General features: G+C 41.3%; 1 protein-coding gene across 4 annotated transcripts; it reads right to left on the bottom strand.

The window, feature by feature from the left end:
- Positions 1-2,684: 2,684 nt before the first annotated feature.
- Positions 2,685-26,433, bottom strand: LOC147450916 (cytochrome P450 704B1-like). Of its 4 annotated transcripts, XM_086519910.1 has the most exons (6): positions 25,637-26,427; positions 21,934-22,152; positions 13,508-13,813; positions 11,765-12,130; positions 3,085-3,285; positions 2,685-2,956 (listed from the first exon to the last, which is right to left on the bottom strand). In XM_086519910.1, the coding sequence occupies exons 1-6, from the start codon at positions 26,144-26,146 to the stop codon at positions 2,771-2,773; spliced, it is 1,788 nt and encodes a 595-aa protein (XP_086376036.1). In that variant the 5' UTR covers positions 26,147-26,427; the 3' UTR covers positions 2,685-2,770. The 4 variants fall into 4 exon arrangements, with proteins under 4 accessions (XP_086376036.1, XP_086376037.1, XP_086376039.1 ...); XM_086519911.1 differs by lacking the exon at positions 3,085-3,285 and having other exon boundaries at positions 25,637-26,433; XM_086519913.1 differs by lacking the exon at positions 13,508-13,813 and having other exon boundaries at positions 25,637-26,432.
- Positions 26,434-26,658: the final 225 nt, after the last annotated feature.

Raw genomic sequence — 26,658 nt, 5'->3', positions numbered from 1 at the left:
TCTTTTACACTTGTAGCATAAGGGTTTGTTAAGGTAGTTGTTGGTGTGCTTCATCCAGAGACAATGCAAAACACCAAACAACAATCAGATTACAATGTACTTCATACAATATGTGGGTACAAGATATCTTGGGAGAACACGTGGACTCATATGAAAAAACACACAATGTAGGTGTGGGCTTGGGAAGGGCCAATTGGGAAGGGCCAAGGAAACATCCCAACATCAAAGAGAAGAGGTAGACCCCACAAAGAAAGAGGCCTATTGTGCTCTTTCTTGAGGAGCATGACTAGATGTTGGAGATGGAGACCCAAGGGGCCACATTGGCAAGTCAAGGGGAATATACATCTTCTCTATAGGCCAAGCTTGTAGAGAAAGAGGTACCAACATCGAATCTTGAGGCTATTGTGGCAGAATATGAGGCCAAAGACAAGACTCTTTCCTCAGCAAATACATCAGAGAATGATAATTCTTTGGCATCAATGAGCTACTAGCTAATGAGTATGAGAGCCAAGGTATATGAACCACCATATGTTGTAATGTTTACAAATTGTCATTACCACTAGGTCCCTATTTTGTAATTGTAGTATTTATATAAATGGACAAATAAATTCAACCAATCTTTGTACTTTGGTTTTTTCTCTATCAATTTGTATATGTGTGCACTAATTAATTTGAAGATTTAATAGTCAAAGAGTGCTCAATATTTCTATTTAAAAAAGCAAAAGCATGCCATTAAAAAGAAGGAAGCCCTCTTGATAATCACCAACTCATTGTCAAACATAATATTGTTGTGGCTTTCTCTCTACTAGGTTAAGCTCATTTCATTCTCCAACCCTAAACCATCTGTGTTTGTAGAAAGTCCACATACTTGATTGCCTAATTGAATATGACCGCTATGTTTAGCCTTGTGACATAGTGTCCACATTCAATTTGGCAATCCAATATGTGGAATTCCTACATGCATTTAACCAATTTTCTGCTTCAAGAATGAGGTGAGCTTAGCTCAATAGAGATCAAGCCACAATAATCATCTTCAACCTTTGAGATCTAACAAGTTTAAGAGAACCCTCAACATTTCTATTTAAAAAGCAAGAGCATGCCATTACAAAGTTTGGGGTATGTCACTCTTGACAACCATCTATCATAGACACAAGATCATGGATCTCATCTTGGTCAAAATTCTATGATGCCACTTCCCAATCCACTTTCATCATCACTCACTGGTTTTGAAGAAAGGCTTTCATGGGTTTGTGGTGGGTGGAAGTGGTCATGTGCTATCTTTGCTGAAATTGGTGATAGGACATGAATTAAATGCATCTTGTAAAAAAAATAAAAGATATCTTTGACAGGCTCATGATTAAGACAATTTCCATGCTCGGAGTGAATGAAATGTACGCAGACCAATTGCATTCACAAATTCCACTAGAAACAACAACAATCGATAATACTTCAGTGGATACATGCTAGAGTTCCACTTTATCCCCCCCCTTATTCTTTCCACCACACTAGATCTGAGTGCCTTTTCATTGCTTCGATGTGCCATGGATCTCTAAAGCTACCTTCTCTATTAGGAAATCAACATATTGGTGGAAAGAATTTCTACCCTTATCATTTGGGAGACCAACTATTGGAAAGCCTTTTTGAAGTCTCCCATAACCTCTTTGTCAGAGCTCTAACTAGTAGTAGAAATTTGGGGTCCAAAAAAAATTCCACCCCATGCAAACGTGTATTACATTTGGGCCCAACATATTTTTTTAGCCCCTGCTACTTGTGCCTTTTCACTAGCAATAAACTGGTTAGATTCTTTTGTTTTTTCAATAGTGACGGACATTGACACCTTGCCAATCACAATTTTTTTGATGTCCACAATTCTTAGGAGCTCCACATAAGTCTTGCTAATACCACGTACCTTATCTCTATATTATGGCAAAAAATTGGCAATTGGACAAGAGACACACATATTTGGGCAACTGCTCGATAACTTGGATACTTTGAGAGCCATCATTTCCATATTCGCGATTGGCAGTAGTCTCTATTTATGCTACTTTAAAAACCTGTAAACCATCCAGAACATAGTATGTCATTACAAAGCGGGTTTCATAGAAATAGTCCTTGAACGCACGACGCGATATACACAATTTATATATGCTGACTCCTCGAGAGAATATAATGGTATGAAAAGTTTAACCGATCTTTTGCTTTTGTTCGCAGTTAATAAAAGGCAAGCTTTTGAAGTGTACCCTTGTTCAATTGACCTTATCACAAGAAAGGTGAGTGCTCTATCTTGATGCATATATTGCAGTGATGCTGCACCCAAAAACGAGTATTTGATTTTAACATAGCAGTTACAATTTGATTTTCACCTAAAAAAATATGTTTCATAAAATATTTTTTGTCCGTCACGATATATTGTTCTGTTTAAAAAAAAAGTCCAATTGTATCTCGCTATTTCTTGAGAAGAGAAATTCTATGACAAGGCCAACCAGGCAAGACGAGTTCTTTTATAGACATTAGTACAGCCGCCTCTGTGTGTGTGTGTGTGTGCGTGTCACTGTGCTCCCGGAGCTGTAGGCCACACCCACCGCTTGAAGGAGGTTCTGACGCGTGGCAAGGGGGGGGGGCGGAATTCCCTCCCCCTTTATCCTTAGTATAGATGGTACAAATGAAACAAAGAGACTCATGGCTTGCAATAAATTGATTTGTTTTCACCTTGTCCATATTTCTAATTCCCTTGAGAATTTACACTTTTGAGGCTTTTAGAAAGAATGAATTAAATGTTTGCCCGATCATGTACAGTTACGTGAAGGCCATTAGCAATTGACAAAACTAGCATCATCTGGTATTGAACGGCTTGCCCCGGAACGAGTTTAAATTCAAAGAAATATAAGAGTAAAGCCATTGTCATCTTCATTTGTAAGTATGCCCAATCTTTGCCGATACACATTCTTGGGCCGGCCTATAACACAAAAATACCTCAAAAATATCAGAATGAGTTTGCAACCTTTAGCAATGAAATCAGTATATTGAAGGTCTTTATAGTTAACTTTAAAGTGTGCAATCACATAACAACATTCCTTGATTTACCTGAAAACTAGAAAATTTGAATGGAGAGGGTTGGCTAAAATGGCCATCTTTAAGCCACCGCTGAGGTTTGAATTCAAGGGCATCTTTTCCCCATATAAACTCCATTCTTCCCATTGAGTATGGAACATACGCCACGTGGTCACCCTTCCTTATGTGAGTTCCATCAGGTAGCATATCATCATCAAGTGCTACTTTCGTATCCTATGTGCCAAAAGTTTTATTTCAGTCTCTAGTCTCTCATGCATAACTAAGTAACACACAACATTAATTTAATGACGGGTGGTGAGGGATCCACTGCTCACAAGTCCACAGACAAAAAATTTGTGCAACCAGAGTCACACCCGTCACATCAAAACTAAACCCAACCACAAATTGAACCTTCTAAACCTGGGCAATGCCCATGTGACCCAAAATCCATGTCGAGAGGTTGGGGGTTCAAAACCAACTAGCAAAGCCCAAATTTTTGCATTGCTCTGGTTTAGCCCGCCTCGAGATCTCGCTTTGAGCTTTCGAGCCATTAATCCCCTCAGAACCACCACTCTCTCTCTCTCTCTCTCTCCCCACGATCAAGACCCCGGAGGGGGATTTAATCCGTCAAAATCACCCATCTTCTTGATGTATATTTCTCAACGTAATTTTTTGGTTGGTTTCTCTCTGAAGTTGCTAATGGCCCTAAAAAAACTCTCTCTCTCTCTCTCTCTCTCTCTCAACACACACACACACACACACACACAGGTTGATGCATTTCTATTGAGCTACTACTTGAAAGCCTGCAACCCTCTTCTATAGTTTCTTATCACAAGCTCTTTCAAAGTGATTAGAATGTGATCATGTGCTTTGTATATATCTTTCTTATCACCCTCTTCTATAGTTTCTTATCACAACCTCTTTCAAAGTGATTAGAATGTGATCATGTGCTTTGTATGTATGCAGAAAGAAATCTCTTGGAGCACGTTCATTGAATCATTTACTTGACTTGGTTGTGATGAGATGAGGAAGCTTTGGGTTGCTTAGACTATGAAAAGGGGAATATTCTCCTTAAATGCAATTGCCCATGCTTGCATCTTGAAGGTCGGTGACATTGTGCAATGGTAAATGTGACGCACTAGGAGAGCTCAAAAACAGGGTTAGAAAAAAACAACTAAAGAAAATAAGGGAGAACTTGAAATTCTCCCGGTTTTTAGGTCAAAATTTGAAGCTTTTGCCGGTAATTAACTCTAAAACATGTGAAAATTGCCCGGTTTTCTTCAAGGCAAGCTCAAAATCTAACCGGGATATTAGGATTTCAGCCGGTTAAAATACATTGGAACCCGGTTTTTTTCTAACACTACTCAAAAAGTCCTCAATGAGCCTTCTACTTAGAACGTCGTTTGCATTAATTTCTAGATATGCCCAACATGGCCTAGGCAAAAAGCTTTGAGAGCTACTTTCCTCTTTGTGTGCTCTGCCTGTCGACGTGCTATCCCCGCCTTCCTTTGCCCATCCTCATGCCTACTACTGTCAAAGTCCAACAACACTACTAGTGTGTTTTCAAATGTGAAATGGATTGTCAAAGGAAGCTTCAAGTGAAATACAATCCATATTTTAAAAAAAGGTTATAATTTCTCAGAGGGTTGAACACTCTCTAAGCTTTCAATAGAGGCATTCAAAAGGGGGGGGGGGAGAGAGAGAGAGAGAGAGAGAGAGAGAGGATGGAAGTTTTTTGTTACTAAAGGCTGAACTAAGGAAGAGGTCTATGGGTGAGTTTCCCATTGAAGCATGTACTAGCCTCTAGTATAGAGCACAATTTTGCCTTTACCAACCACTTTTTTCTCTCTCCTTAAAGCTCCTGTGATCCCTTCAACCTCTTGATCTATTAATGACTGCTCTTTGAGATAGAAAAGCGTAAGGGCTCGAACATACCCAACAAATGCATCATGTTGTCTAGTGTTGGAGGTCGCCCGCATGAGCAACAATGGAGCATACAACCTTGGTGTTGGGGTCCACCATGACCAGCTCCACAATGGGCTATAACAAGCACTCCTTGAGAGTAGATGCAATTGCATACAAGCACGAGTTATCAATAGATTGTAGTGTGCAGAGATTAGAAGCCCCTTCTTGCAGAAGTCGCGTTCCTTTGAGACCGGCACAAAAAATCAGTCTGTCCGCTACTGCCATGGCCGCACAAAGGAGAGGTCCAGCCAAGACTTACAGGCCCTTAATCCATAGCATCAGCCCCTGCGTGAATAGAAGCAACCAGGGCCTTGCCGGTGGAATGCACACCTTTGCTCAAAGTTCCATTCAAGTACATTGTCGAGACTGTACGCTCTCTTACAGATGAGGGGAGACCAAAAGAAGCTGGGCAAGGACAGATTGGATACCATGCGCTCCACGAGCTTCTTCGACAGCTCTATCCCTCAAATGGATGTGGTGTTGCAACCGCATCTATCAAAGGGAGTTGCCATTGTAGATAGTAGCAGTCGTGGCAACCATGTTTGTCTTCTTGCTTGGTTGCCATCAAAGTCTCTCTCTACCATAATCAATACGAGTCTCCAAAGTGATGCTCATTCTATCTCTACCTAGGGCTCTCATCCCTATACAGACAAAGAGATACACACTACCTAATGCAATCAAAACAAGACTCTAGTCTTTGAAACTTAGCTATGTTCTTGTAATAACAAGATCTTCTAACTTACTCCATCGTCACCATTCCCCAAACATCATGTCTACGTAATTTGTTTCCACTATGCCAAGTAGCCTATCAAACAATGTGCATTTTATTAAAAGTAATCTCCTTGTCATTAGCAAAAAGGGAGGCACCACTAAGGCCTCACCCATTTGGGCTGGGAAAAAAAAAAGTCTTTTGTTCAAGCTTCTCAATATGATCTAGGTAAGCCATTTACATTTATGAAATCCCTAGTAGGCGGCTCTGTGGAGGGGGGATGCGCCGGAGCATCTGTGGTCTCGCGTGGCGGACAGTCTGGAGCTGATATTGTGTGCTTGTGCACATGGTGCAGGGGATCGCCCCGGCGGCATCAGTTTGCAGCTCCTCTTTACTCAGTGGAAGGCGCCAACTGCAGTATATATACCAGTGCTGCCTGTGTCTAGTTCATGTGTTCTGGGGAGGGCTGCCGCAGGTGGCAGATGCCTCGTGGGACTCTGTGCATGCGACGGGCTTCGCTCCCGTAAGGCCAAGATATTTGGGGGTCAGGCTGCTTTGCATTAGGCTAGCGGGAATCTTTCAAGATTTTTTCCTCGCTTCATGCTCTTCCCCATCCACATCAAAATCATCATGCAGCTCAATGTGATCCACCTCGTGACCTTGGCCGTCACAATCGGAGGTCGTGGGGCATGGAGTCTACACCCCTGGTCCATAGAAATAGTGTCCGCTTGGCCTCATAGCCAAAGAGAAAGGCTATTTAGCGTAACCCACACTGGGCAGAAGTTCATAAACTCTTCATTTGGATAGAACTCGGGTGACCACAACATTGCATTGGCGAAGAAAGATGCCCCCCAGATACCTTGTCAAATAACCCGATCTTGAACCGTGCTCGAACAAGCACTCTGCCACATAGAACCCTTTGCCAACTACTATGAAATGACAAATTGTGTTCCTGTTGTTTGTTGTCGTTGCCGCCCAGTCCCATAAACCTTGGAAAGTCATTCCTCAATCCAAAAAATATAAGACAACCGAGAAAGCAGAATATATCTCTAAGACCTGCAATACAAACTCATGATTGAAGTCAGTCTGCATCACGTAACCGTACTCAGCCGCCTTATTCTAACCGAGCAAGACACCATATGGCCAAATCTTAGCCTTATTATGGATTCCCAAATGAACTCAAATTTCCAAAAGGCTCTAAAATTTGATATTCTCAGAGACTTCAATGCTTCAAACACGGTCATAAAATATGTCCATTAGAAAAATATTCCAACTAGGAAAACATTAGATTAAATCTTTTGTGTCGATCTTATGACAGAATATCATGATCATTCATTGAATCTGTCATGAAGGTGTTTGGACCTAGAATGTGCACGATTATGTATTGTAACACCCCTGGGGAGGGCACCTTCTCAAAACTCCTCCTCAACAATCCTCCTCAACAATAGAGTGGTAGGATCGTTTGAAGTGAAGAGGTCAATCAAACAAGGGTACCCACTTTCCCCGCTCCTTTTTCCTATTGGGTCGCATCCATTGGTGACTTCACTAGAGGATAATGTTGTAAATGGGAAAATACACGGTCTCTTACTACTAGGGAGCAAGCAATTGTTCAAAAAATTGTTTGGAGACGATTATCATCTACTCTTCATAAAAGCCAATTCCCTAATGTTCAAAAGAACCATTGAGATCATCCAAGTGTTTTCCACTACATCAGGCTCTAAGTGCAACATTGAAATATCAAGATTGATATCACTCACTGGCCAGAGAAATTATATCTAAAGAGAAAGTGTTCAAACACCTCAGGTCACCTTTGTGGGTGGACATCTCGGACAAGCAAAGATTTGATTGAGTCCTAAGCAAAATCAACAACAAGATAAGAAGGTGGAAATACTCTGTTCTCCCCTTTCATGATAGGGTGAATGCAATCAACTCTCTCATGATTCCTAACATTTCCTTTGCCTGTTGGAAGGAAGTTGAACCCATCAAATATTTCCTATCAAAAAATAACACAAAAAGGTATGGCGTGGTGGCAATGGGGGAAATGAAAATGGATGTCTAGATGCAAGGACCAAGGAGGCATTGGGATTCTAGGCTTAGCAATATATGCAAAAGCCATGTGCGCAAAGCTGGTAGTCTCCCTTACAAATGAATGGCAGGATTGGGCAGTCATGGCTTGGAAAATGATTGAGAAAGCAAAGCTTTACTCACAAGGAGAACCAAGGAAGGAGGCTAAGGTACATAACAAAACTCTAGCTTCGAATTGGTCTTTTCTAAAGCTTGGGGATTGCACATAGAAACTTGTTATTAAAAAACGCAACAAGGTGACTTCAACACTGGAGTGGGGGGAGGCATCCGCTACTTCAAATGATCTATCTTGCATTGGTCCTCTTGGGTCTCCAAGCTTGCTCACTTTTGGGATGACATCAACTGTTGTTGGAAGGATGTGGACCAGTTTAGCACAGCTCCAATGTCCTCCACAATTTGAATCTAAATGAAAGGCTACATATCAGTAGAGTCTCAGAAGTGTTATATGTTAGCCCAATGCATGTCGCCGATGTAAGACCTATTAATCATGGCAAAAAAATATTGCTCGCATTTGGTTCACTGCACTCATCAAAATGTGGAGGGCAAAGAGAAGTGGAGGAAGTGTGCAAACAACATTTGGGAGGCAAAATGGCCAAGGAAAATGAAGATCTTCACTTGGAAGGTATTGTGGGGATGATCCAAGAACAAGATTCTTTTGTGAGGGCTTGACACGGACACTTGCCCTTGGTGCAAAGTTACTTTGGAGGATCCCTTGCATCTCTTTAAAGATTGTCCCTCTTGATCGGTGGGTCATACCTTGGCAGACCCGCCAAGGTATGCAAATGGGTGCATAAGACATGGAAGCTGGCACTCTTTACGAATGACTTAGTTGTGGATGGAAGAAACATTTAGAACAAAACCATTTTGGTATGCACTCAAATAGATAGGTATTCTTTTGAATTAGGTTTGAAAACCGTCAAGTATTTGAGGGGTAGCATGTGATAGCTCAGTTCAAAGATATCACACATGAATGTGTTGAGCTTATCTAATTGATAGTCTATAGTAGGATCAGCTACGCAACATAAGAACGGTGACATGCTTTAAGATGTATGATCTCCTGAGGTTTTGGCCCAATGCTGTAAAGTCTTGAACAATAAACTTGTAGGTACATCTACAAACATGTTATCATCCTTAAATATATTTGAATCGAGTAGGGGGTACCCACTCTTATTTAATATTTTATTAGTGGGAATCGAGGAAGATCCCCGCTGGCAAGAAAAGGAAGGGTGGCCACGAGCTCGTCGGAGGTGGTCGATGGGGAAAGGGAGGCAACGTGAGGCATCAAGTGATTGCAGCAACGAGGTAGGCAAGCAAGGTCGCCCCATTCAGGCGAAAAGGGATGCAAGATGGTGAGGTGGTCAGCTGGCATTTTTTTGCTTGAGCACACCTGCGTTCAAGTTGCATTCTTGTACGAACAATGCAGGTTTTGCTTGAGGGTCTATCGGATGATGCCGCAAGGAGGAATCTGGAGAGATTCGGGCCGTTAAGATTACGAAGCCGCTAGTAGTAGTGGGTGATATACCTTTGTTGATGTAAGATTGGTAAAGTAAGTGTGTGGCTCCCTGATGAGTCGGTTGGATCTATGTGGTCACGTGGCTCTCGTGTTAGCTGGATGTTATCGTACTGGTGATGCCCTGGTTCGGTTTGAGCAGGCCCTTACGTGCCAGGCCCTCCTCCAACCAAGCAAGAGCACCCAAAAAGCATAGGAGCCAACCGATATCAACATAAGAGACATCCATCCGCATAAGGTGGGGTCGTCAACTCCATCACCTAGGAACGAGCCACCCTATCATAAGAAAGATCGATTCAGACAGTAAAGCCGAGAGGCCCCGGCTGCATGGTGCGCCCCCATCTAAGGGGCCTGCCGGCCACCGCATGACCATTGCCTGAGCGTATCACAGACGGAGAAGTGCAATCTGCATCCACTATTAACGGAAGCATAAAGACCTGCATCCACCAAGAACCAATCTGCTGCAATCGGCAAAAACAATTTCACTTCGAATGGATTATGAAATGTTTAACTTTTTAAAGGTGGGAAGAAAAGTAAGAAAGGGTATCTTGTGACTTACAAGAAGAAGAGAGAAATAGAGCAAGTATGAGTATGCCTGGACGATTTCGAAAAAAGACCAACTGAGTGGAATGCAAGTAAGATGCTCGTAATAAATTTAAACGAGACCCAAGACGAGCGCCCCTCGTTCCCCCCCCCCCCCCCCCCCAAACACACCATGTGTGTCTCTACGTGGAGGTCCGACAAGACGAGAGGAAGTAGGGCGAGGCGAAGGGGATGACGTGGATTTTTAGGGGGGGAGAGAATAGAAGGGTATCTGGTAGGTTGGGGGTTTTAATTTAGAATGAGCGAGTATGTATGCAAGTATGGGGTACCCAGCTAGGAAAAATCGAAAAAACGATAGAATCATGTGAGATCCGTTTCGAAGCTGAATGGGAGGTGTTGAAGTTTGCAGACAAACGTTTGAGCGAGGGGGAAGATGCGAGGCGATTCGGCTGCTCATGCTCCAGCCACATGCTTCAGCTGCTCTGCATCCTGTCGCGCAGGGAACTGGCAGCTATGGGGACGTAGGAGGTTCAAGCTATTTTTTTTTAATTATATGTAGAAATTATGCTCAAGATCACGACACCTCATGCATGCTGGGTTGGCTACGAGAACATTGTGAAGTCGTACCATAATTATGTCGCACGTTCGAACTCCTCATCCACCTTTTACAGTGAGAGAGATCTCAACTCAGAACTGTAATCTAAGGAGTATCCAATGAATAGAATATCAGCGGAGTCAATATGTCTGAACGATGAAAGAAGTGATACGATAAAACCCCCAATAAAAGGAAACCCCCTATTTAGGGACTAACGAGGTCCCAATAAAGAGATAGACGAAGCTCCAGTAATCGTACAAGCGCCCATGGCTACAGTGTAAGAATTGAACGGTTGGCGATCGGATCAGAGATCGAGCTTTGCTAGAGAAATGTCATGAATACCTTTTGGTGTGGCTACACGGTAGTTGATAAGCGCTCATGGCTACATGGTACCTCAACTGGTGTGAGAGTTGATGCCATCCATCAAATTCGAGATAAAGCCTTGTTGGAGAAATGTCCCGAATCACCCATGGGGTGTGTCTCGCGATATCCTTTGTATTTTGTTGTGCGATGTCCCAAAAAACTGACGTGCATCCTTCTTCGGAGAGTGTTGTCATAACTCGGTGTGAGAGCTGATGCCGGCCATCAGATTCAAGATCGAGCCTTGTTGGAGAAATGTCTTGAATTACCCCTGGGGTGTGTCTCGTAATACCCTTGGTATTTTGTTGCACGCATTTCAAAAGATAGATGCGCATCCTTCGTCGTAGTCTGCCGAACTGTTGGGGAGCATGTCATAGCTCCGAGCTTTCGATCGCACCCCTCAAGGCACGAAACGTGCCACATGTGTCTGTGATCGACAGCCCTCATCGTCATGTGCTAAAGTTGGGGGTTTTGCCCTATCCATAAACCTATGCACAGTCTTCGAGAAAAATCATCTTTCCCAAACATACAATTTCCCTTTCCTTCGGTTTGCCAAGAGGAAATTTTAAAAAATTAGGGGTATTTTTTGGTTTTTTACACAATGTTTCTCTATTGTAGGGCGAAATTTCTCCTTTTCCCCTGGCCCTAAACCGGCATTTTTGAAATTGGAAACAACACAACACAATATTGAGCTTAGACACATTTTTCCCGAACACTGCCTATGCATAATGCTTACTGACTTGCCCAAAATCTCTCTCTCTCTCTTTCTCTCTCTCACTCGCGCGCGCGCGCGTGCACACACGCACACACTTTTACTCTTTTACATACGAGTCACGACCCAAACAATTATTCACAATGTAGCTCAATGTCCCACATTAAATTTGTATTTATGTATGCATAATACTTTCTCTCTCTCTCTCTCTCTCTCTCTCTCTCTCATACATACCCTGGGGACTGCTGGATACAAGCGCAAGGTTTCAGTGAGGGCGGCATGCAGATAATGCATGCGGCTTAAACTATGGTATGTGAGTCTGTATGCCACTTGCTCATACTTGTTCAAAGGTTGTTGGTCACATGAGCTTGACATGACTATGGATTGTTGCAGGCTGGCATGGATGACTTTGTTGACCTCCTCGTAGATACTCTTGGCAACCTCCTTATGTATGCATATGTTGTAAATGAACCATGCCATTGTCACAGCTGTGGTATCCCTTCCTGCAATCGTGAAGTTCATGATCGAGTCTCGCAAGTCTTTCTCTGTGCTTTTCCCCCCTCCAATGTCCATCAGCTTGGAAAGAATATCGCCCCTCACCTGTGTATTTTTAAAAAAAAGTACCATGAAAATAAATATTAGAGTAGCCTTTATGTATGTAATTTAACAAAATATGATTATATTGAGGTTAACCTTTCGCCACAGTTATTGTATATGACATACATTGCTGTTTTAGATTCTTATCTAGTTTGGCCAAAGAGAGATCAAGCAATCTATCCTACTTGACGGCAGCCTTCTCAACTTTGAGCTAGTTTGGTAGGTTGAGCATTCGTCCTCGGTGACGAGGGTCATCTGTTCGAATGCGGCCAGGCGATCCGTTAGTGCTCACGGACGTGATTTGTCACCTCACACGGGATGTGTGCGATTTGCCAAAAAAAAAAGAAAGATTGAGGTATCATGCAATCTACCCACCTGATCCCACTTGGTGTTCTCACGAGCACCCTACTAATCTCATCAAGCAATCTATCCCACCCGATCCCTCAAGGCCACTCGATCCCTCAACCTTGAAAGCACCACTCAGGCACCCCTACCAACTCAACAATTGCTCAATGATACATGTGTGTGTGTGTGTGTGTGCACGCACATGAGTGTGTGCACACGTATGTGCAAGACAAAGACCCAGTGGGTGAAAAGGAAAGTGAAAGAAAAATTGTTTTTTTTTTTTTTTTTGCAAAACTCACAATGGTGAGTGGAAGATGCCATGGCTCTTGCCGAGCATGGTAGGAGAAAAATTGAAATGTTAACAAAGGATACTTGCGAAGTTTCAGCAGGTAGCAGTCTCTCGAAGCATAATTATCGGCTACTTCATTGGATAACTAGATGGATGGTCACATATGTTCACCATTTATGTATCATGTATATTTGTGCAAGTCCTTTTGTAACTATGTCAATTTTGGCATGGTTATACTAGCTATATCTTACTGACAACTATAGGTTGCATGACAACCTCCTTACCTTCCATATACAAGATTGCAACATCTCAACTATCTTCTAGTAATCTTAGGTGCCCCCTACATCGGAGGGGGTAAGAGGTTAGAAGCGATTTGAGTTAATTTGTGTTGTGACAACAAGTCACTCATACACAAGCATGTGGGGGAGGGGGTAACTTGAAAACAGTTACCCGTGTGGATGCCCCCTCATATCCTAAATTTTACTAGTTTGTGAGTTTGTGGTGATCAATGTAAATTTTAGCACGTAGTTAGTTCCTAAGCCAGGATTTTATGAACTTTAAGACTAATTTGATGAAGAAATACTGCACACAGCTTGTAAAAGCTAAAAAGCAGTCTATTTATTAACCACATCAAAACTTAGTGTATAAGGACCCCAAAAATGTATAGAAAACCAGTCTATTTATTATTTACATAAAAAAACAATGTATAAGGATTCCAAAAAGAGTATAGAAAACCACTTTGTCACCTTGTACTGAGGGGATTCACAGCATGTTGGAGTGGGTGATTGTTTGTTGAACTGATCCCTTCTTTCTGCAATAACTTGAGAAGTGAAGGCATTAAGATTGTCTAGCTCTTGAACTAAGCTCTTTTCTGTACCGAGTCGAAGACCTTTGTGGACTTTCCACCATACATTTACATATCTCCTACTTATCATGGCATTGGCTCTATCAAAAGCTCGAGTAAAAGTATTTCTCATTGTAAACATGCCTCCCCCTTGTATGCCAAACCCGACCCTGCTTATCGAGTCCATCGTCATGCCCATCAATAAATCCTATTTGACAATCAAATTGGTACTAGCCATAATTTAGTGTGTCAAATTAGTTATTTTAATAATCTTTACAACAAAACAAAATTATCACTTTGATGCTAACAGAATCCACGTGAACTAATTTAGATGATACTTTTTGTAAATTTTTCAAAGAGTACCTCTATTTTTTTTTGGGAAAAACTCACAATCATGAGTGGATTATTTAACAACCCAAAAGAATTACAACTATTAGTAATGCTCTTGTCCACGACTTGGTTGGCATTCTGCTACAATGTTCAAGCTTGGGATGTGGGGGGTTGCGGGAGCACGCCTCCCTGGTGGCGACAGGGGGGACTATGGTGGCACCCTCTTCTCTCTTTTATTTTGAATGTGTTTTGATGGGGTTTGGGTCCTCAAGACATCTTGGAAGTCCACCACTTTGATCCAAAAAGATACATGTGCTTGTTTGTTCCGGTTTGCTCTATATGAATGTGTTTCTTTTTGTAGGTAATCACTACAAGAGGCTATTCATATTAGCGACGCTCACACAGCGACGCTCAAAAAAAAAATCCCGGCGTCGGTATGAGCGTCGCAAATTTTTTGACAAATTTTTCAAGAAATTTGCGACGCTCATAGCGACGCCGATTGGGCTAAAAAAATAACAGAGCGCGTCCAAAAACTCAGATTTCATATCTGAGTTTTTCGACGCCCTCAAGCAAGGAGCAGGTAACGCTCTCCCTCCCTCTCTCTCTCTCTCTCTCTCTTTTTCTTCTCCACACACACACACACACACACACGAGGAGAGGAAGGAGAGCCAGGTATGCTCCTTCCCTCTCCTCACTCTCATGTTCCCTTCTCCTCTTTCTCTCTCCCTCTCTCTCTCTCTTTCACACACACACACATACACACACACATAGTGTTTTTGAGAGAGAGAGAGAGAGAGAGAGAGAGAGAGAGAGAGTACAAACATAAACAAAAATGCACACACACATACATAAACAAAGAATGCACACACACATTGAGAGAGGAAAAGAGAGAGAGAGCATGCATAAACAAAAAACGCACGCATTGAGAGAGGAAAAGAGAGAGAGAACATGCATAAACAAAAAACGCACACATTGAGAGAGGAAAAGAGAGAGAAAACATGCATACGATCCAAAAAAACGCACACACATTGAGAGAGAAAGAGAGAGAAACTAATTTAACGTCGTAGGAAACTAATTAAAATTAAAAGACCTAAAGATCTAGCCGACGAGGAGTTGAACTCAAGACCTATTATTCAAGAGGGAAATGGCATAACCAATCTATCATACTTGGCATGGGTGATAGAAAGGTTATACCATTTATCTCTTTTTATTGGCACACACATCCACATACGCGCACACACACAAGAAGAAGAGAGTTATAACGTCGTAGGAAACTATCCTAAAAGACGTTAAAGATTAGGTTAGATGTAGACTTACGTTAAATTAGATTTAGGTTTATTTAAGTTAAATTAGATTAGATTTAGGTTTATTTTTAATTAGATTTACGTTTATTTACACTAGATTTAGATTTACGTTATATTAGATTAGATTTAGGTCTCCATAGACTGCGATGCCTGCATGAAGCGGGTGAAGAAAGCCCTCAATGGAATATAGGGTATTGCTGCGTTCACTCATGGTGGGCTCCGTCGATCCAAAAGTACTGGTGAAATGTCTTCAGAAGATAGAGAAGAAGGTGGATCTTCAGGGCGGCAAGAGTCACTACATCCCCGACACAATGACCATCTAGACAACCTCTAGTCATTCAACAGCAACTTCAAAGTTAGTAACAAGAGCAAGAACGGTCTAAAGGGCCAATTGCTGTCGTCAGATGTGGATGGAGATGAGGCAGCGTCACCGTCGGAAGTTAACTCTCACATCTTTAGTGATGAGAATGCCAACTCTTGCCGAGTTATGTGAAAAATTATGTGTTAAATCAGTTTTAAGGTTCTTATAATCCCTGTTAGTTTAGTTCTTTGTTTTTAATATAACATAATTTACGTTAGATTTAGATTTATGTTATATTAGATTAGACTTAGGTTTATTTAGGTTTACCCACACACACACACACAAGAAGAAGAGAGTTTTAACGTCGTAGGAAACTATCCCAAAAGACGTTAAAGATTAGGTTAGATGTAGACTTACGTTAAATTAGATTTAGGTTTATTTTTAGTTAGATTTACGTTTATTTAGATTTACGCTTATTTACGTTAGATCGAGTCCACGCAAGAATTACTTACGGTTTAGGGTTTAGAGTTAGACGAACAGTGAAAAGATCTACTGTGAAAAGATGTTAAGATGCTGTGAAGTGCTACAGCTAGAGAAGAGGCAAAGGGGTTTTGTTCACTACATGCAGTATCATGTAGACGTGGGTCTGTAGATTTCTTGTACCCACAAATATAGGTATTGACCAATAAAGACGAGATTATAACCCGGTGGTTCTGATCTCCATGCACCTCTAGACCGAGGTGTGCAGGGATTGGACATGACTAGAGAATGTGAGGTAAAGAGAGAGAGAGAGAGAGAGAGAGAGAGAGAGAGAGAGAGAGAGAGAGAGAGAGAGAGATAAGACGAAGAATGCCAATAGAATATTAAATTTGTTGTTCAGGTTATAAGATTTTTATCCTCATTATGAGTAGTGACGAGGATGTGGGACCGTCCAACCGAAACACCTATCTCTCAACGAGGGTCTTATGTCCTTGTAATCAATGCAAGCATGCTGTGCGACGAACAAGACGTGTTTCTTTGCAGCACGTTCGCGAATTTGGCGAGTTCGATCCATCTATTATAGATCGAGCTGTTGCCAATTATAACTCGTCGGACTCTGACGCTGGCCAACAAGCAGCAATCTTGCAACCCAATAGACGTGTTCGCAGGCGCTTTGGTCAAGCAGCATATGTGAGGCCACAAGATGTAGCCTCTGACAGCTCGGGGGATGATTATGCAGAGCACATTTCCAACGAGGCAATGTTTGAGTCCGAGATTGATGAAATGATCGAGACGATCATGGATTCAGAAAGGCTTATCTATGATGATATGAAAAGTGAAGCCGATACGCCATTGTATAATGGAGCATGTATGTCTAGATTGAAAGCACTCCTGGTTCTTCTCAACATGCAGGCAAAGTTTGGATGGAGTGACACTAGCGTCACAGCGCTTTTCAGGTGATCTATTACAATTAGTTTACTTTAATAAAACTCTAAATGTATAATGATCTGATAGATTTTTACACGACTGTATCGTATTTTTATGTTGTGTATAAGATTGCTTAAAGAGCACATACTACCAGCTGACAATGCGATGTCAGATTCCCGAGATGAAGCAAAAAAGATTTTGCGAAACTTGGGGATGGATTACAATTCTATCCACGCTTGTCCTAATGACTGCATTCTTTTCAGAGGGGAATACATAGACATGGAGAAGTGTCCGAAATGTGATTCCGAAAGATATCGAGTAGATCTCCACGGGACAAAAATTCCACAAAAGGTTTTGCGACATTTTCCTCTGCTTCCTCGCATCAAGCATTTCTTCGAATGTAAGTCCATGGCCACCCTAGCATCATGGCATGAGGAGAATAAATCTTCGGATGGTGTGCTACGAATTCCTGCAAATTGCGTAGCCTGGAAACATATAGATGGAACATGGTCGGATTTTGCCAGGGAAGCTCAAAATTTGCGCTTAGGCCTGGCTATGGATGGCGTAAATCCATTTGGTCAAAGATCAACATCTTGCAGTGTATGGCCCGTTGTCATCGTCAACTACAACATTCCCCCGTGGTTGACTACGAAGAAGGGGCACCTATGGCTAAGCTTGATTGTGCCAGGGCGATATAAAGTGGAGAATATGGATGTGTATCTTCGTCCACTATTGGAAGAGCTACAACAATTGTGGATTGGCATAGAGGTGGTAGATATGAGCCGACACACAGGACGACGGAATGCTTTGATCAGAGGCATTCTAATGTGGACCATGCATGACTATCCCGGGCTAACAGAATGCTCAGGTGATCTATTGACACTCCTCACTCAGACACTGTAAATCTTGTTTTTTTCCATAGTTGATCTATTATCATGTGTATACATGCAGGGCTTCAAACAAGCGGATACAGAGCATGTGTCACATGTGGACCTAGACTGAATGCACGTAGGGCGCCCTCACTGAAGAAGCAAATCTACGAAGGTCATCAAGCATATCTTCCAGAGAATCATGTGTTACGCGACGGCTTTTTGGGAAGAGAGCCACCAAGGATGTCTGCACAAGCATGGTTAGAGCAGAAGGAGATGTGCGATGACGGATTGCCTCCAGGGATGAAGAGACTATCTCTATGGTACGAGTTACCATACTGGCCCCGACCTGATGAAGATTCGAATGCGCGAATACTGCAAACACAAGCGTTCCGAAGTGCAAAAAACAATCAAGAATGGGTGGAACAGGCCAGATTGGCTGGCCAAAGAAGGTTGGAAGAATGCGAAGAAAGCAGCGCGCGAGAATCCCGACAAGTGGAAGCAACAAAAGGATGCAGCCAGAGCGCGAGTAGAGACAGGGAGCTCGCACCACTTGGGGAGCGGTGGATGGGCATCATTTGAGGCCGATTTTGTAAGTGTTTTCACATTGCTCTTTATGTTCGATGGTTTAGGGTTTATGAGTTTTTTAATTCTAACATAATGAAATCTTTGTATGTTTTGACAGTGGTCAATGACAGGACGTGATCCCACACCGTACGAGCGCGAGTACGCAGGCAGGAAGGGCTTAAACGCCCTGATGGACATTCTCAGTTCTCGCGGCGGCATGGTTAGTATTAGGGTTTACTCTTTTCTATTTTTTGTATTGTTTTATAAATGTCGTTATATGTTTATACTTACTGAAAGCTGTCTTATTGTTTTTTTTTTACAGAATCCGACAGATACGCCGCTTGGACGCGATGAGACGTCTGACTAGACGACGTCAGTTTAGCCGTAGCTAGATAGCATTAGTTTAGGGTTTGTCATAGCTTATGTATCATGAGACGGATTTTATACGTCTTTTTGAACCATGTATATTATTACATTTGTCACCGCAGTTCCTTTTGCCAATCAATTCTTTATGCCTATGATGTTGTACAATTGTCATTATTACATTTGCCAATCAATTCATTTTGCCTATGATGTGTACAATTGTCAATTTTACGCTTGTCAATTTTGCAAACAATGCGTCTTGTGGGTGACTATTTTGGGTCTATTATCTACCCTTGCACTTTTTTTAAAAAGTGAATCAAGTACAATATGGTTGATGGGTGGCAGGGCATTCAATGCCCTGTCACCAAAAAAAAATTCTCTCGGGCGTCGCTATAACCGTCGCTATTTATGGCTCTGTAGCGTCGCTATGAGCGTCGCTATAGTCATCTGTGTAAACGTCGCTATAACCGTCGCTATGAGCGTCTCTATATAGCGACGCATTTAGCGACGCCTATAGCGACGCATATAGCGACGCTCTCGTAGCGACGGTTTTAGCGACGCTGGGGGTTATAAAAACCCAGTGTATTTCCGTCGCTAACAGCGTCACAAGAACACACAACCTCTTGTAGTGTATATCATGGACACTTTAGCTTGGTGTGGCAGTCTACGTGGGGCGGTGGCATTCATGGTTCTCATAATGGTTGATTGATGTAAGGTTTGTTACTATAGATGGTACAATTGTGATTGTCTTCAGCTATGCTTTGTATGTGTTTTGGATTTCCATGTAAATAGCCCGTATCTATCGACTCTCTAATATTGCGAACTTATGTGTCATTTGTCTTATGTGACTCGATGGATGGCTCGTTTGGAGCATGGAGTTGTAGTCATTCTTTTTGGATTTATAGAATATTATCTCCACTCACTTGTTTCAGTGAGTACTACTAAAAAAAAGAGCGCTTTTGCACGAGAGGGTCAACAAGTTTTTGCTGAATATCAACATAATTGTTTTATTCCCTTCGATCAAAAGTTGCAGGCGGTTTTCACCAATTGCCTTGCATTGCCTTGACAAAGAAGGAAGTAAGACAGAGGGACCTGGTTGTCAAGTGTTTTGAGCAACAATAGGTTTCCAGTTACCTCAAGGCATGCACTTAGAGAATTTTCCAAGTCTGCATCAAGGCTCTGTTCAATCAGGCGAGATGGTCATTCATTCAAAAAAAGTGATTGCTGGTAGCACATCGGAGTTTGATATACATCTCAATAGAAACTAGAACAGCTTTAAAGTGACAAAATTGAGGATAGCTATGTTTGTGTTCCTTCCTATGTTGAATCTAAATGCAAAGCAAACATCTAGGACGCCAACACATGGCAAAAAATGTTAAATCTGACCACGAGAATATATATCTGGCGGTTACGCTCTTGAAAATAGTTCAAATACGTATGTGCATACAATTTTGGACTCATTAGTTTAGTGAGAATCACCAAAGATTCCATGGCTTGAGTTATAGGAAAAATGAAAACCAGAATGCAGTTGGCGTGTGAAAGGGCCAGGTGGCGACCGCGAGGGAGAAAGGGAAGGGGAAATGAATTGGCAGCTGCACGCAGCAGGGGAAAGTTGGGAATAGAGGGGGCGAACACCTAGCTAAGAAAATCACCTAATGGCAGGCAAGGGTGCATGCATTTCTGGAGTCGATTGTGACATGTGGAGGACGATCCGCAAGCGAAGGAGTTGGGCTTAGCTTGGGTATTGTTTTTGAATAGGTGTAATGGCATGGTCAGCAGCATGTGAGACTGACAAAACGCCATCTGCAAACATAAGGTGACAGGTTCAATCACAGGTTGTGAACGAAATGCACATCTCCACGAAGGCGTCTTCGTTGGAATCTGCCAAGATTCCAACTAATGAGGGACGTAAAGGACTAGTATAAAGTATAAAGTCATACGACATTAGTAAGACGTTAACATGGCCCAACAAATTCATGATGAGACTACTAATTAGTCAAGGGCTCAAAAAACTTTGTGCTTGACAATAGCACTTGTCATCATGTTGTGCTTGGAATCACTGTTAGAAAAAAACCGGGGTACAGTGTATTTTAACCGGCTAAAATCATAAAATCTTGGCTAGATTTTGAGCTTGCCTTGAAAAAAACCGGCAAATTTACACAAGTTTTAGTGTAAATACTGGCAAAAGCTTCAAATTTTGACCTAAAAACCGGTAGAATTTCAAATTTGCCTTATTTTCTTCAGTTAGGAAAAATGTATTTTTCTAGCCCTGCTTGGAATGCATTGGTGAACTCATGACATCACGACAAGTATTGGGTAAGCTCCATATGCGATGTCATCTCGTGGAGTGTGTGTATGCCTAATAGGGATGGGTGAGGAAGCTCCATGTTACTTTTAGAGGGGGCAAAGTGAGGGTTTTTCTATAAATGCAATCGACAGCTTGCATCTTAAAGGCATGTGGTGCTACGAATGCGGCAAACAAGTTTGCAATGTCGTCTCTTGGAATGCACCTTTTGTAAGGTATGTTACGTAGGTTTCGCATGCAATTGCAGACAAAGTTTTCCTTATGCCAAGCTGCCTCGTCCCCTTGTGAAGACTCAACATCCCTAGTGCTAACGTTGCCAAAAACAGTAGAGTTGGCTCTCATCAATTACATTTGAAAAGAAAGGACAAAGCGCTTAACTCCCTTGTAGATGTTGCATTAAAAAAAAGCAAAAAATTGATGAGCACAAAAGAACTTAGCCATCCCCTGTTTGCAAAAGCACTCTTAATTTCTCCATAGTCCAAAGTTGACAAGCTTTGGCTTTGGCTTGCTTATAGAGGATGTTTAGTGAGGGTTTCTCTCCAAGTGCAACAAACCATGCTTGCATCTTCAATGCATGTGGCAAAGAGGGAGAGAGAGAGAGAGAGAGAGAGAGAGAGAGAGAGAGAGAGAGAGAGAGAGAAAAGAAAGAAGCACTCAGTGACTTTAATACAACTCTAACCTCTACCTAGGAAGAAGAGAGAGAAAGAGGATAAAGGAGAATAAGAAAGAGATAGGTGGCACTCAATCCCACTCGAACCTCTACTCGGGGACGACAAAAGATAACTTTTTTGCAAGAATAGGAGAGTAGACAGCACAAAAGAATTACAGTTGTGAGTTTTGCAAAATAAAAAATAAAAAATGGAACAATAGAATTTTTCTTACTTGGATATTGATGGGTTGTCCAGTGTTAGCATATGTAAGGAGTGTTGCAAGGAGGCAAAGAGAATCTTTGCGAAAAGAATCCACACTTAGATCCTTTAGATTCTTGTTACCACTGAAGATGGCATTTGCAATTCGGCGTTGCTTTTTCCAAATTTCCCCATCTGCATTGAAAATGCCATCTCCTAATAAATCCCTCAATTTTTCTCTTGTTCTCTCTCCCTACAAAAACCAAAAAATGACATAAGTATGTCTTGATTTTTCTGGCTATGTACTCGTAATGGCTTGCCAAAATATCAGTGTAAGAAGAAGAAGATAATTTTATTGTTGTAGAAAACTATCCCAAGAGACCTTAAAGCTCTATCCGACGAGGAGAGTTGAACCAAGATCTGTTAGGAAGAAGAAGAAGAGAATTTTATTGTTGTAGAAAACTATCCCAAGAGACCTTAAAGCTCTATCCGATGAGGAGAGTTGAACTCAAGATCTGTTATTCAAGAGGGAAATGGCATAACTAATCTAACACACTTGGGGTGATCGAAAGTTATACCATTTTCCTCTTTTTGTGCTATGTACTCTTTTTTTAATTTAAAAAAAAAGCAAAACTCACAATTGTGAGTGGATTATATCTTAGCAAAACTCACCTTGTGCTATATACTCTTAATGGCTTGCCAAAATATCATTGCAAGAAGAGAAGAAGTTTGAAATATAAGACATTATTACCAAGGTCTAATGGCAATACCCACATCATGTTCATCGGCAAGTACTAGTAAAGTGGACACATAAACTTGAAGAAAGACCCACTTAAGAAAAGAATGGCGTCCTATGTCTATGATGACGGTTACGTACAAGATCATTGCTAAGGTGGTTGCGTTAAGGCTGGCCTCAACCTTGAACAAAATCATCCCCCCCACCATCACGGATTCTTCAAAGGAAGGTTTTGCCAGGGCTTCATAGGCCACTTCAACTCTCTCTCTTATTCGAGCTTGGATATGAAATATTAACAAAATATTGTTTTTGCTAGGGCTTCTTAGACCACTTCAACTCTGTTCCTTCTCTTGATGTGCACTACCACTCTGTTCCTTCTCTTGATGTTCACTACCACTCTCTATAGCACCACCCCTTGACATCTACGTCGTAACTTTTACGCACATTCACCACTTTTACTTTGTATCACAATCTCGCCCTCATTGACGCCTCCCAACTTGCGATCCATGTATGTGCTTTTTGTTACACAAAAGGCCTTTTTTTTAGTGTAGCTTTGTTCCTTTATATTAATCATTCTTTGAAGAGCAAAGGGAAGCTCTCTATAGAAAGATACTCATGAAAGTATCATTTGATAATCTTTGCCCTAGGAGAAGCCAAATTAGGGGAGGGAGGCACTATGAAGAGTGGAAGTGTGAAATCATTCTTAAAGAGGGTTTGGCAAAGGAAAGAGAAAAGAAAGAAACTGTGTGTTGGGGGGTTGGGAGGGGGGCGGGGGGCATTGCAAGATAGATGTCTACTCCTTTGAAAGAAAGGATCTCTTATAAAACTATTTACGTAAATAAAACTATTTACGTAAATATATTTTATAATTTTTTGTTAGTCTATCCAATAAGTTTTTTAAACAAAAAAATAATTTATAAATTGAAAAATTTTAAAATTCTTAAATAAAAAGACCCTTTACTAATATCTCATACCATGAGATCAAACCTTATGAATACATTGTTTATTCATTTGTTCTCCAAAGCCTTTGTGAAGCATACTAAAAAGTGAATGCACCCGTGGACCTGCGATGAACAGCATTTAAAAGGATATGATCTCTTTGTATTCATTCAGTAGACTTATCTCTTTGTCAAAAGATGATAATTTTGATTCTATAGGGTGGACTGGAGAAGTTGTGAGGAGAAGGAACATCTTCCGTTACCTAGGGCTGCTAGTTGAGGAAGATGTTACTCACAAGGCTAATTCTCACTAGGTCCAAACAAAAATTAAAAAGAAAATGAAGCAATGTGAACTCATCCTAATTCCATTCCATTGTAGACTTACAATAATGAATATCTTCTTCATCCAGTATTTAAGCTTCATCTCACCTTTTCTACAACTTTCCCAAAAAATTGGAGTTCCTTCTTGATATCAATCAAGGAGTTTGGCTCACGATGGTCGGCTCATCTTCTATACGTGTGCCATGCCCTCTGCTAGTGGCTAACTTCGTTTTGCTCTGCCAACTTACAACCGATTTCTTCGTCCTCTCACTCCTTGGCTTGTATATCCCCCTCTCCTCTTCTTCTTCTTCTTCTCTCTCTCTCTCTCTCTGTGTGTGTGTGTGTGTGTGTGTGTGGCTTGGCGCTCGGACATAACAACTCTCCGCCTTGCTGTTAGAGATGGAATCTTTGCAAACCGCACCTCCTCCTCGTGGAACTCGAAAGCATAGATGCGATGACACAAACAAAAAATATATATCCCTCTTTCGTGCGCTCGGAGATAGCTGTCTGTCGTCAAAGCACAGAGAAAATATATTTCACACTCTCCCTCCCCTCCCCCCCCCCTCCCGCAATCCCTCCCTCTCTCCATGTGCCAAGCCACCCCTTTTTTTACTCAAAGGCACAAAAGAACCACCTCAAAAAATTCCCAAAATACTTTTGTTTATGAGATTATATATTTGCAAAATACCCCTCTAATATGTTGAAATTCCCAAAACACCCCTCTTTTCCAAAGATTCCTCAAAAATATGAGATTGTATATTTGAGAAAATTACCAAAATACCCCCTAATCTGTTGAAACTCCCAAACACCCCTTGAATTTCAAAAATTCTTAAAATATCCCCAATATTTTGTCAGAAATTTCCAAAATGCACCTCAAATTTTTCAAAACTTCCAAAATACCCCTACCCTTGGTTGTGAGAGAAAATTTATCGAAAGATACAAAATTTGTAGCTTTTCATAAGAAGAATGATTGTCTAGGATTTGAGTTGGTTACGTAGGCTTCTGAGATGGATTGCTTGATTATTTTTAGACATAATTGCCTTTTATTGCAAGGTGATTTGTGACACATTACATGCTAAACACTCAAAAACGGATCTCGATTGTCAAAAAGGAAAATCTTGAACAATCCAACCAAAATAGGCACGAGGGTATCTTGAGAATTTTTAAAATGTGGGGTATTTTGGGAATTTTTTGAGAGTATTTAGGTAATTTTTTTAATATATTTCTAACAATAAAAAAATTGTAGCCTTCCTTTCCTTTCCTACTCTAATCGTTTTGCTTTTGTTTTCCAAATGGTATCTTTGTGTGATTCCTCAAACTAATGAATCCAAAATTGGGACTTTGTGTATCAAGGATAAGGGGGTGGGTTGGTAGGGGTGTCTTCCTTGATAGCCGATGTGGATGATGTCATGGCTCAACACGAACATGACAAGAACTTATAATTTTTGGAGCCCTTCACCTTGTTTTGTTCTTTCTTTTTAAGTCAAACCACCCAAAATCAAGTCTAGCACTATAAACTTTCTAAAGACAGGCAATGGAAGGTAGTACCCTTTTGTATATCTAATGATTAGCTCGTGAAAATTTTAACCGTTGTAGGATGAAAAACCTGTTAAAAAGAGCAGATGGCCATTCAATCCTTTTGCAAATTGTAGAACTACCAAACGCACACATCCGCAATAGGAAAATGGTTGAATTTAGTGTTATATTTTGGAAATAAGAATCATTAAATATTGAACTATTACCTTGGGATAGTTGCAAAAATTAGTCTTCAAGATGTACTCAACATTGGTGGGGTCAACGGTGAGGTAGATGCGAGTAGTAAAGAATTTGAGCTCCACAGTGCGATTTTGGTCAGAGAAGAACATGTGACACCAGTCATGCAAACGATGAAAATTGAGGGAGGCCTCCACTTGGCACCCTATAACTGGCCAATTCTTGGGCCTTGCTATCCTCTCCTCCTTTTCTATCGCCCAGTTCTTGTGCCTTTCAACCTCCTCCCTTCTCCTTCCCTCAAAGAAGAGATGTGTGTATCGCCTTAGTACCATAACCCAACTCTTCAAGAGAACCAAAATTGTGACTACACTAAAAACCCATTTTACGCTAATTGCTCCCGTATAGTGCACATTGCTTAACCTTGCTTTGCTAGTGACTATGTATAGATAGTCACCCACAAAAATGGTAAAACTCCTCACTACTAGCACCATTGTGATCATGTTTATAACCCACAACCCACTAGTGTGAGAATAGCCCATTCTCAAAGAGTTTAGAAGGCAAGTGAGGTAAAGCAAGTGCTTAGAAGAAATGAGAAAAAGAGGGTAACTACCATGATACGCTTGAATAATACAGAGAAAATGCTATACTAGGGGCTTAATTCTCATTGGATTAGGCAACTAAGCCTAATAAGAAGAGGAGAGCACTCCCACAAACTGAAGGATGGCTTGTCTTTAATTTATAGGGGGGAAACCTTATCCTCCTGAACCATAGGCTTTTGTGGGTGTAAATGCCTACGTGCATAGGATAGAGAGAATAAGTATAATATTCCGAGAGTATGTCTCGGTGGGAGAAGGCTTTATATGGCACATAAGGTCCTACATGTGCTTATTGACTAAAGTCAAGGCAATTGAAGCTTGCTTGACTTTGTTTGGTGCCCTTTCTAAAGGCTCTTTTCTAAGGTCCAACTACATGCTTCAATAGTCTGTACGCGTATATCAAAAGCTTGACCCATGCCACTCTCTCGCCTATCTATTGATCCCTTTCTAACCAA

The sequence above is a fragment of the Adiantum capillus-veneris genome, chromosome 9 (assembly GCF_014529385.1).
Source record: "Adiantum capillus-veneris isolate H3 chromosome 9, ASM1452938v2, whole genome shotgun sequence".
Classification (NCBI taxonomy): Eukaryota; Viridiplantae; Streptophyta; class Polypodiopsida; order Polypodiales; family Pteridaceae; genus Adiantum; species Adiantum capillus-veneris.
Note: the sequence above shows the minus strand (reverse complement) of the source record. Positions and strands in the feature narration are given on the sequence as shown.

Coding starts and splice junctions, on each gene's coding strand:
- LOC147450916 (XM_086519910.1), bottom strand. CDS start 26,146: ATGGGCTATTCTCACACTAGTGGGTTGTGGGTTATAAACATGATCACA. Junction 12,131..13,507: donor GTGAATCCCCTCAGTACAAG/GTGACAAAGTGG, acceptor AAAAATACACAG/GTGAGGGGCGATATTCTTTC. Junction 2,957..3,084: donor TCAAATTTTCTAGTTTTCAG/GTAAATCAAGGA, acceptor TTTGTGTTATAG/GCCGGCCCAAGAATGTGTAT.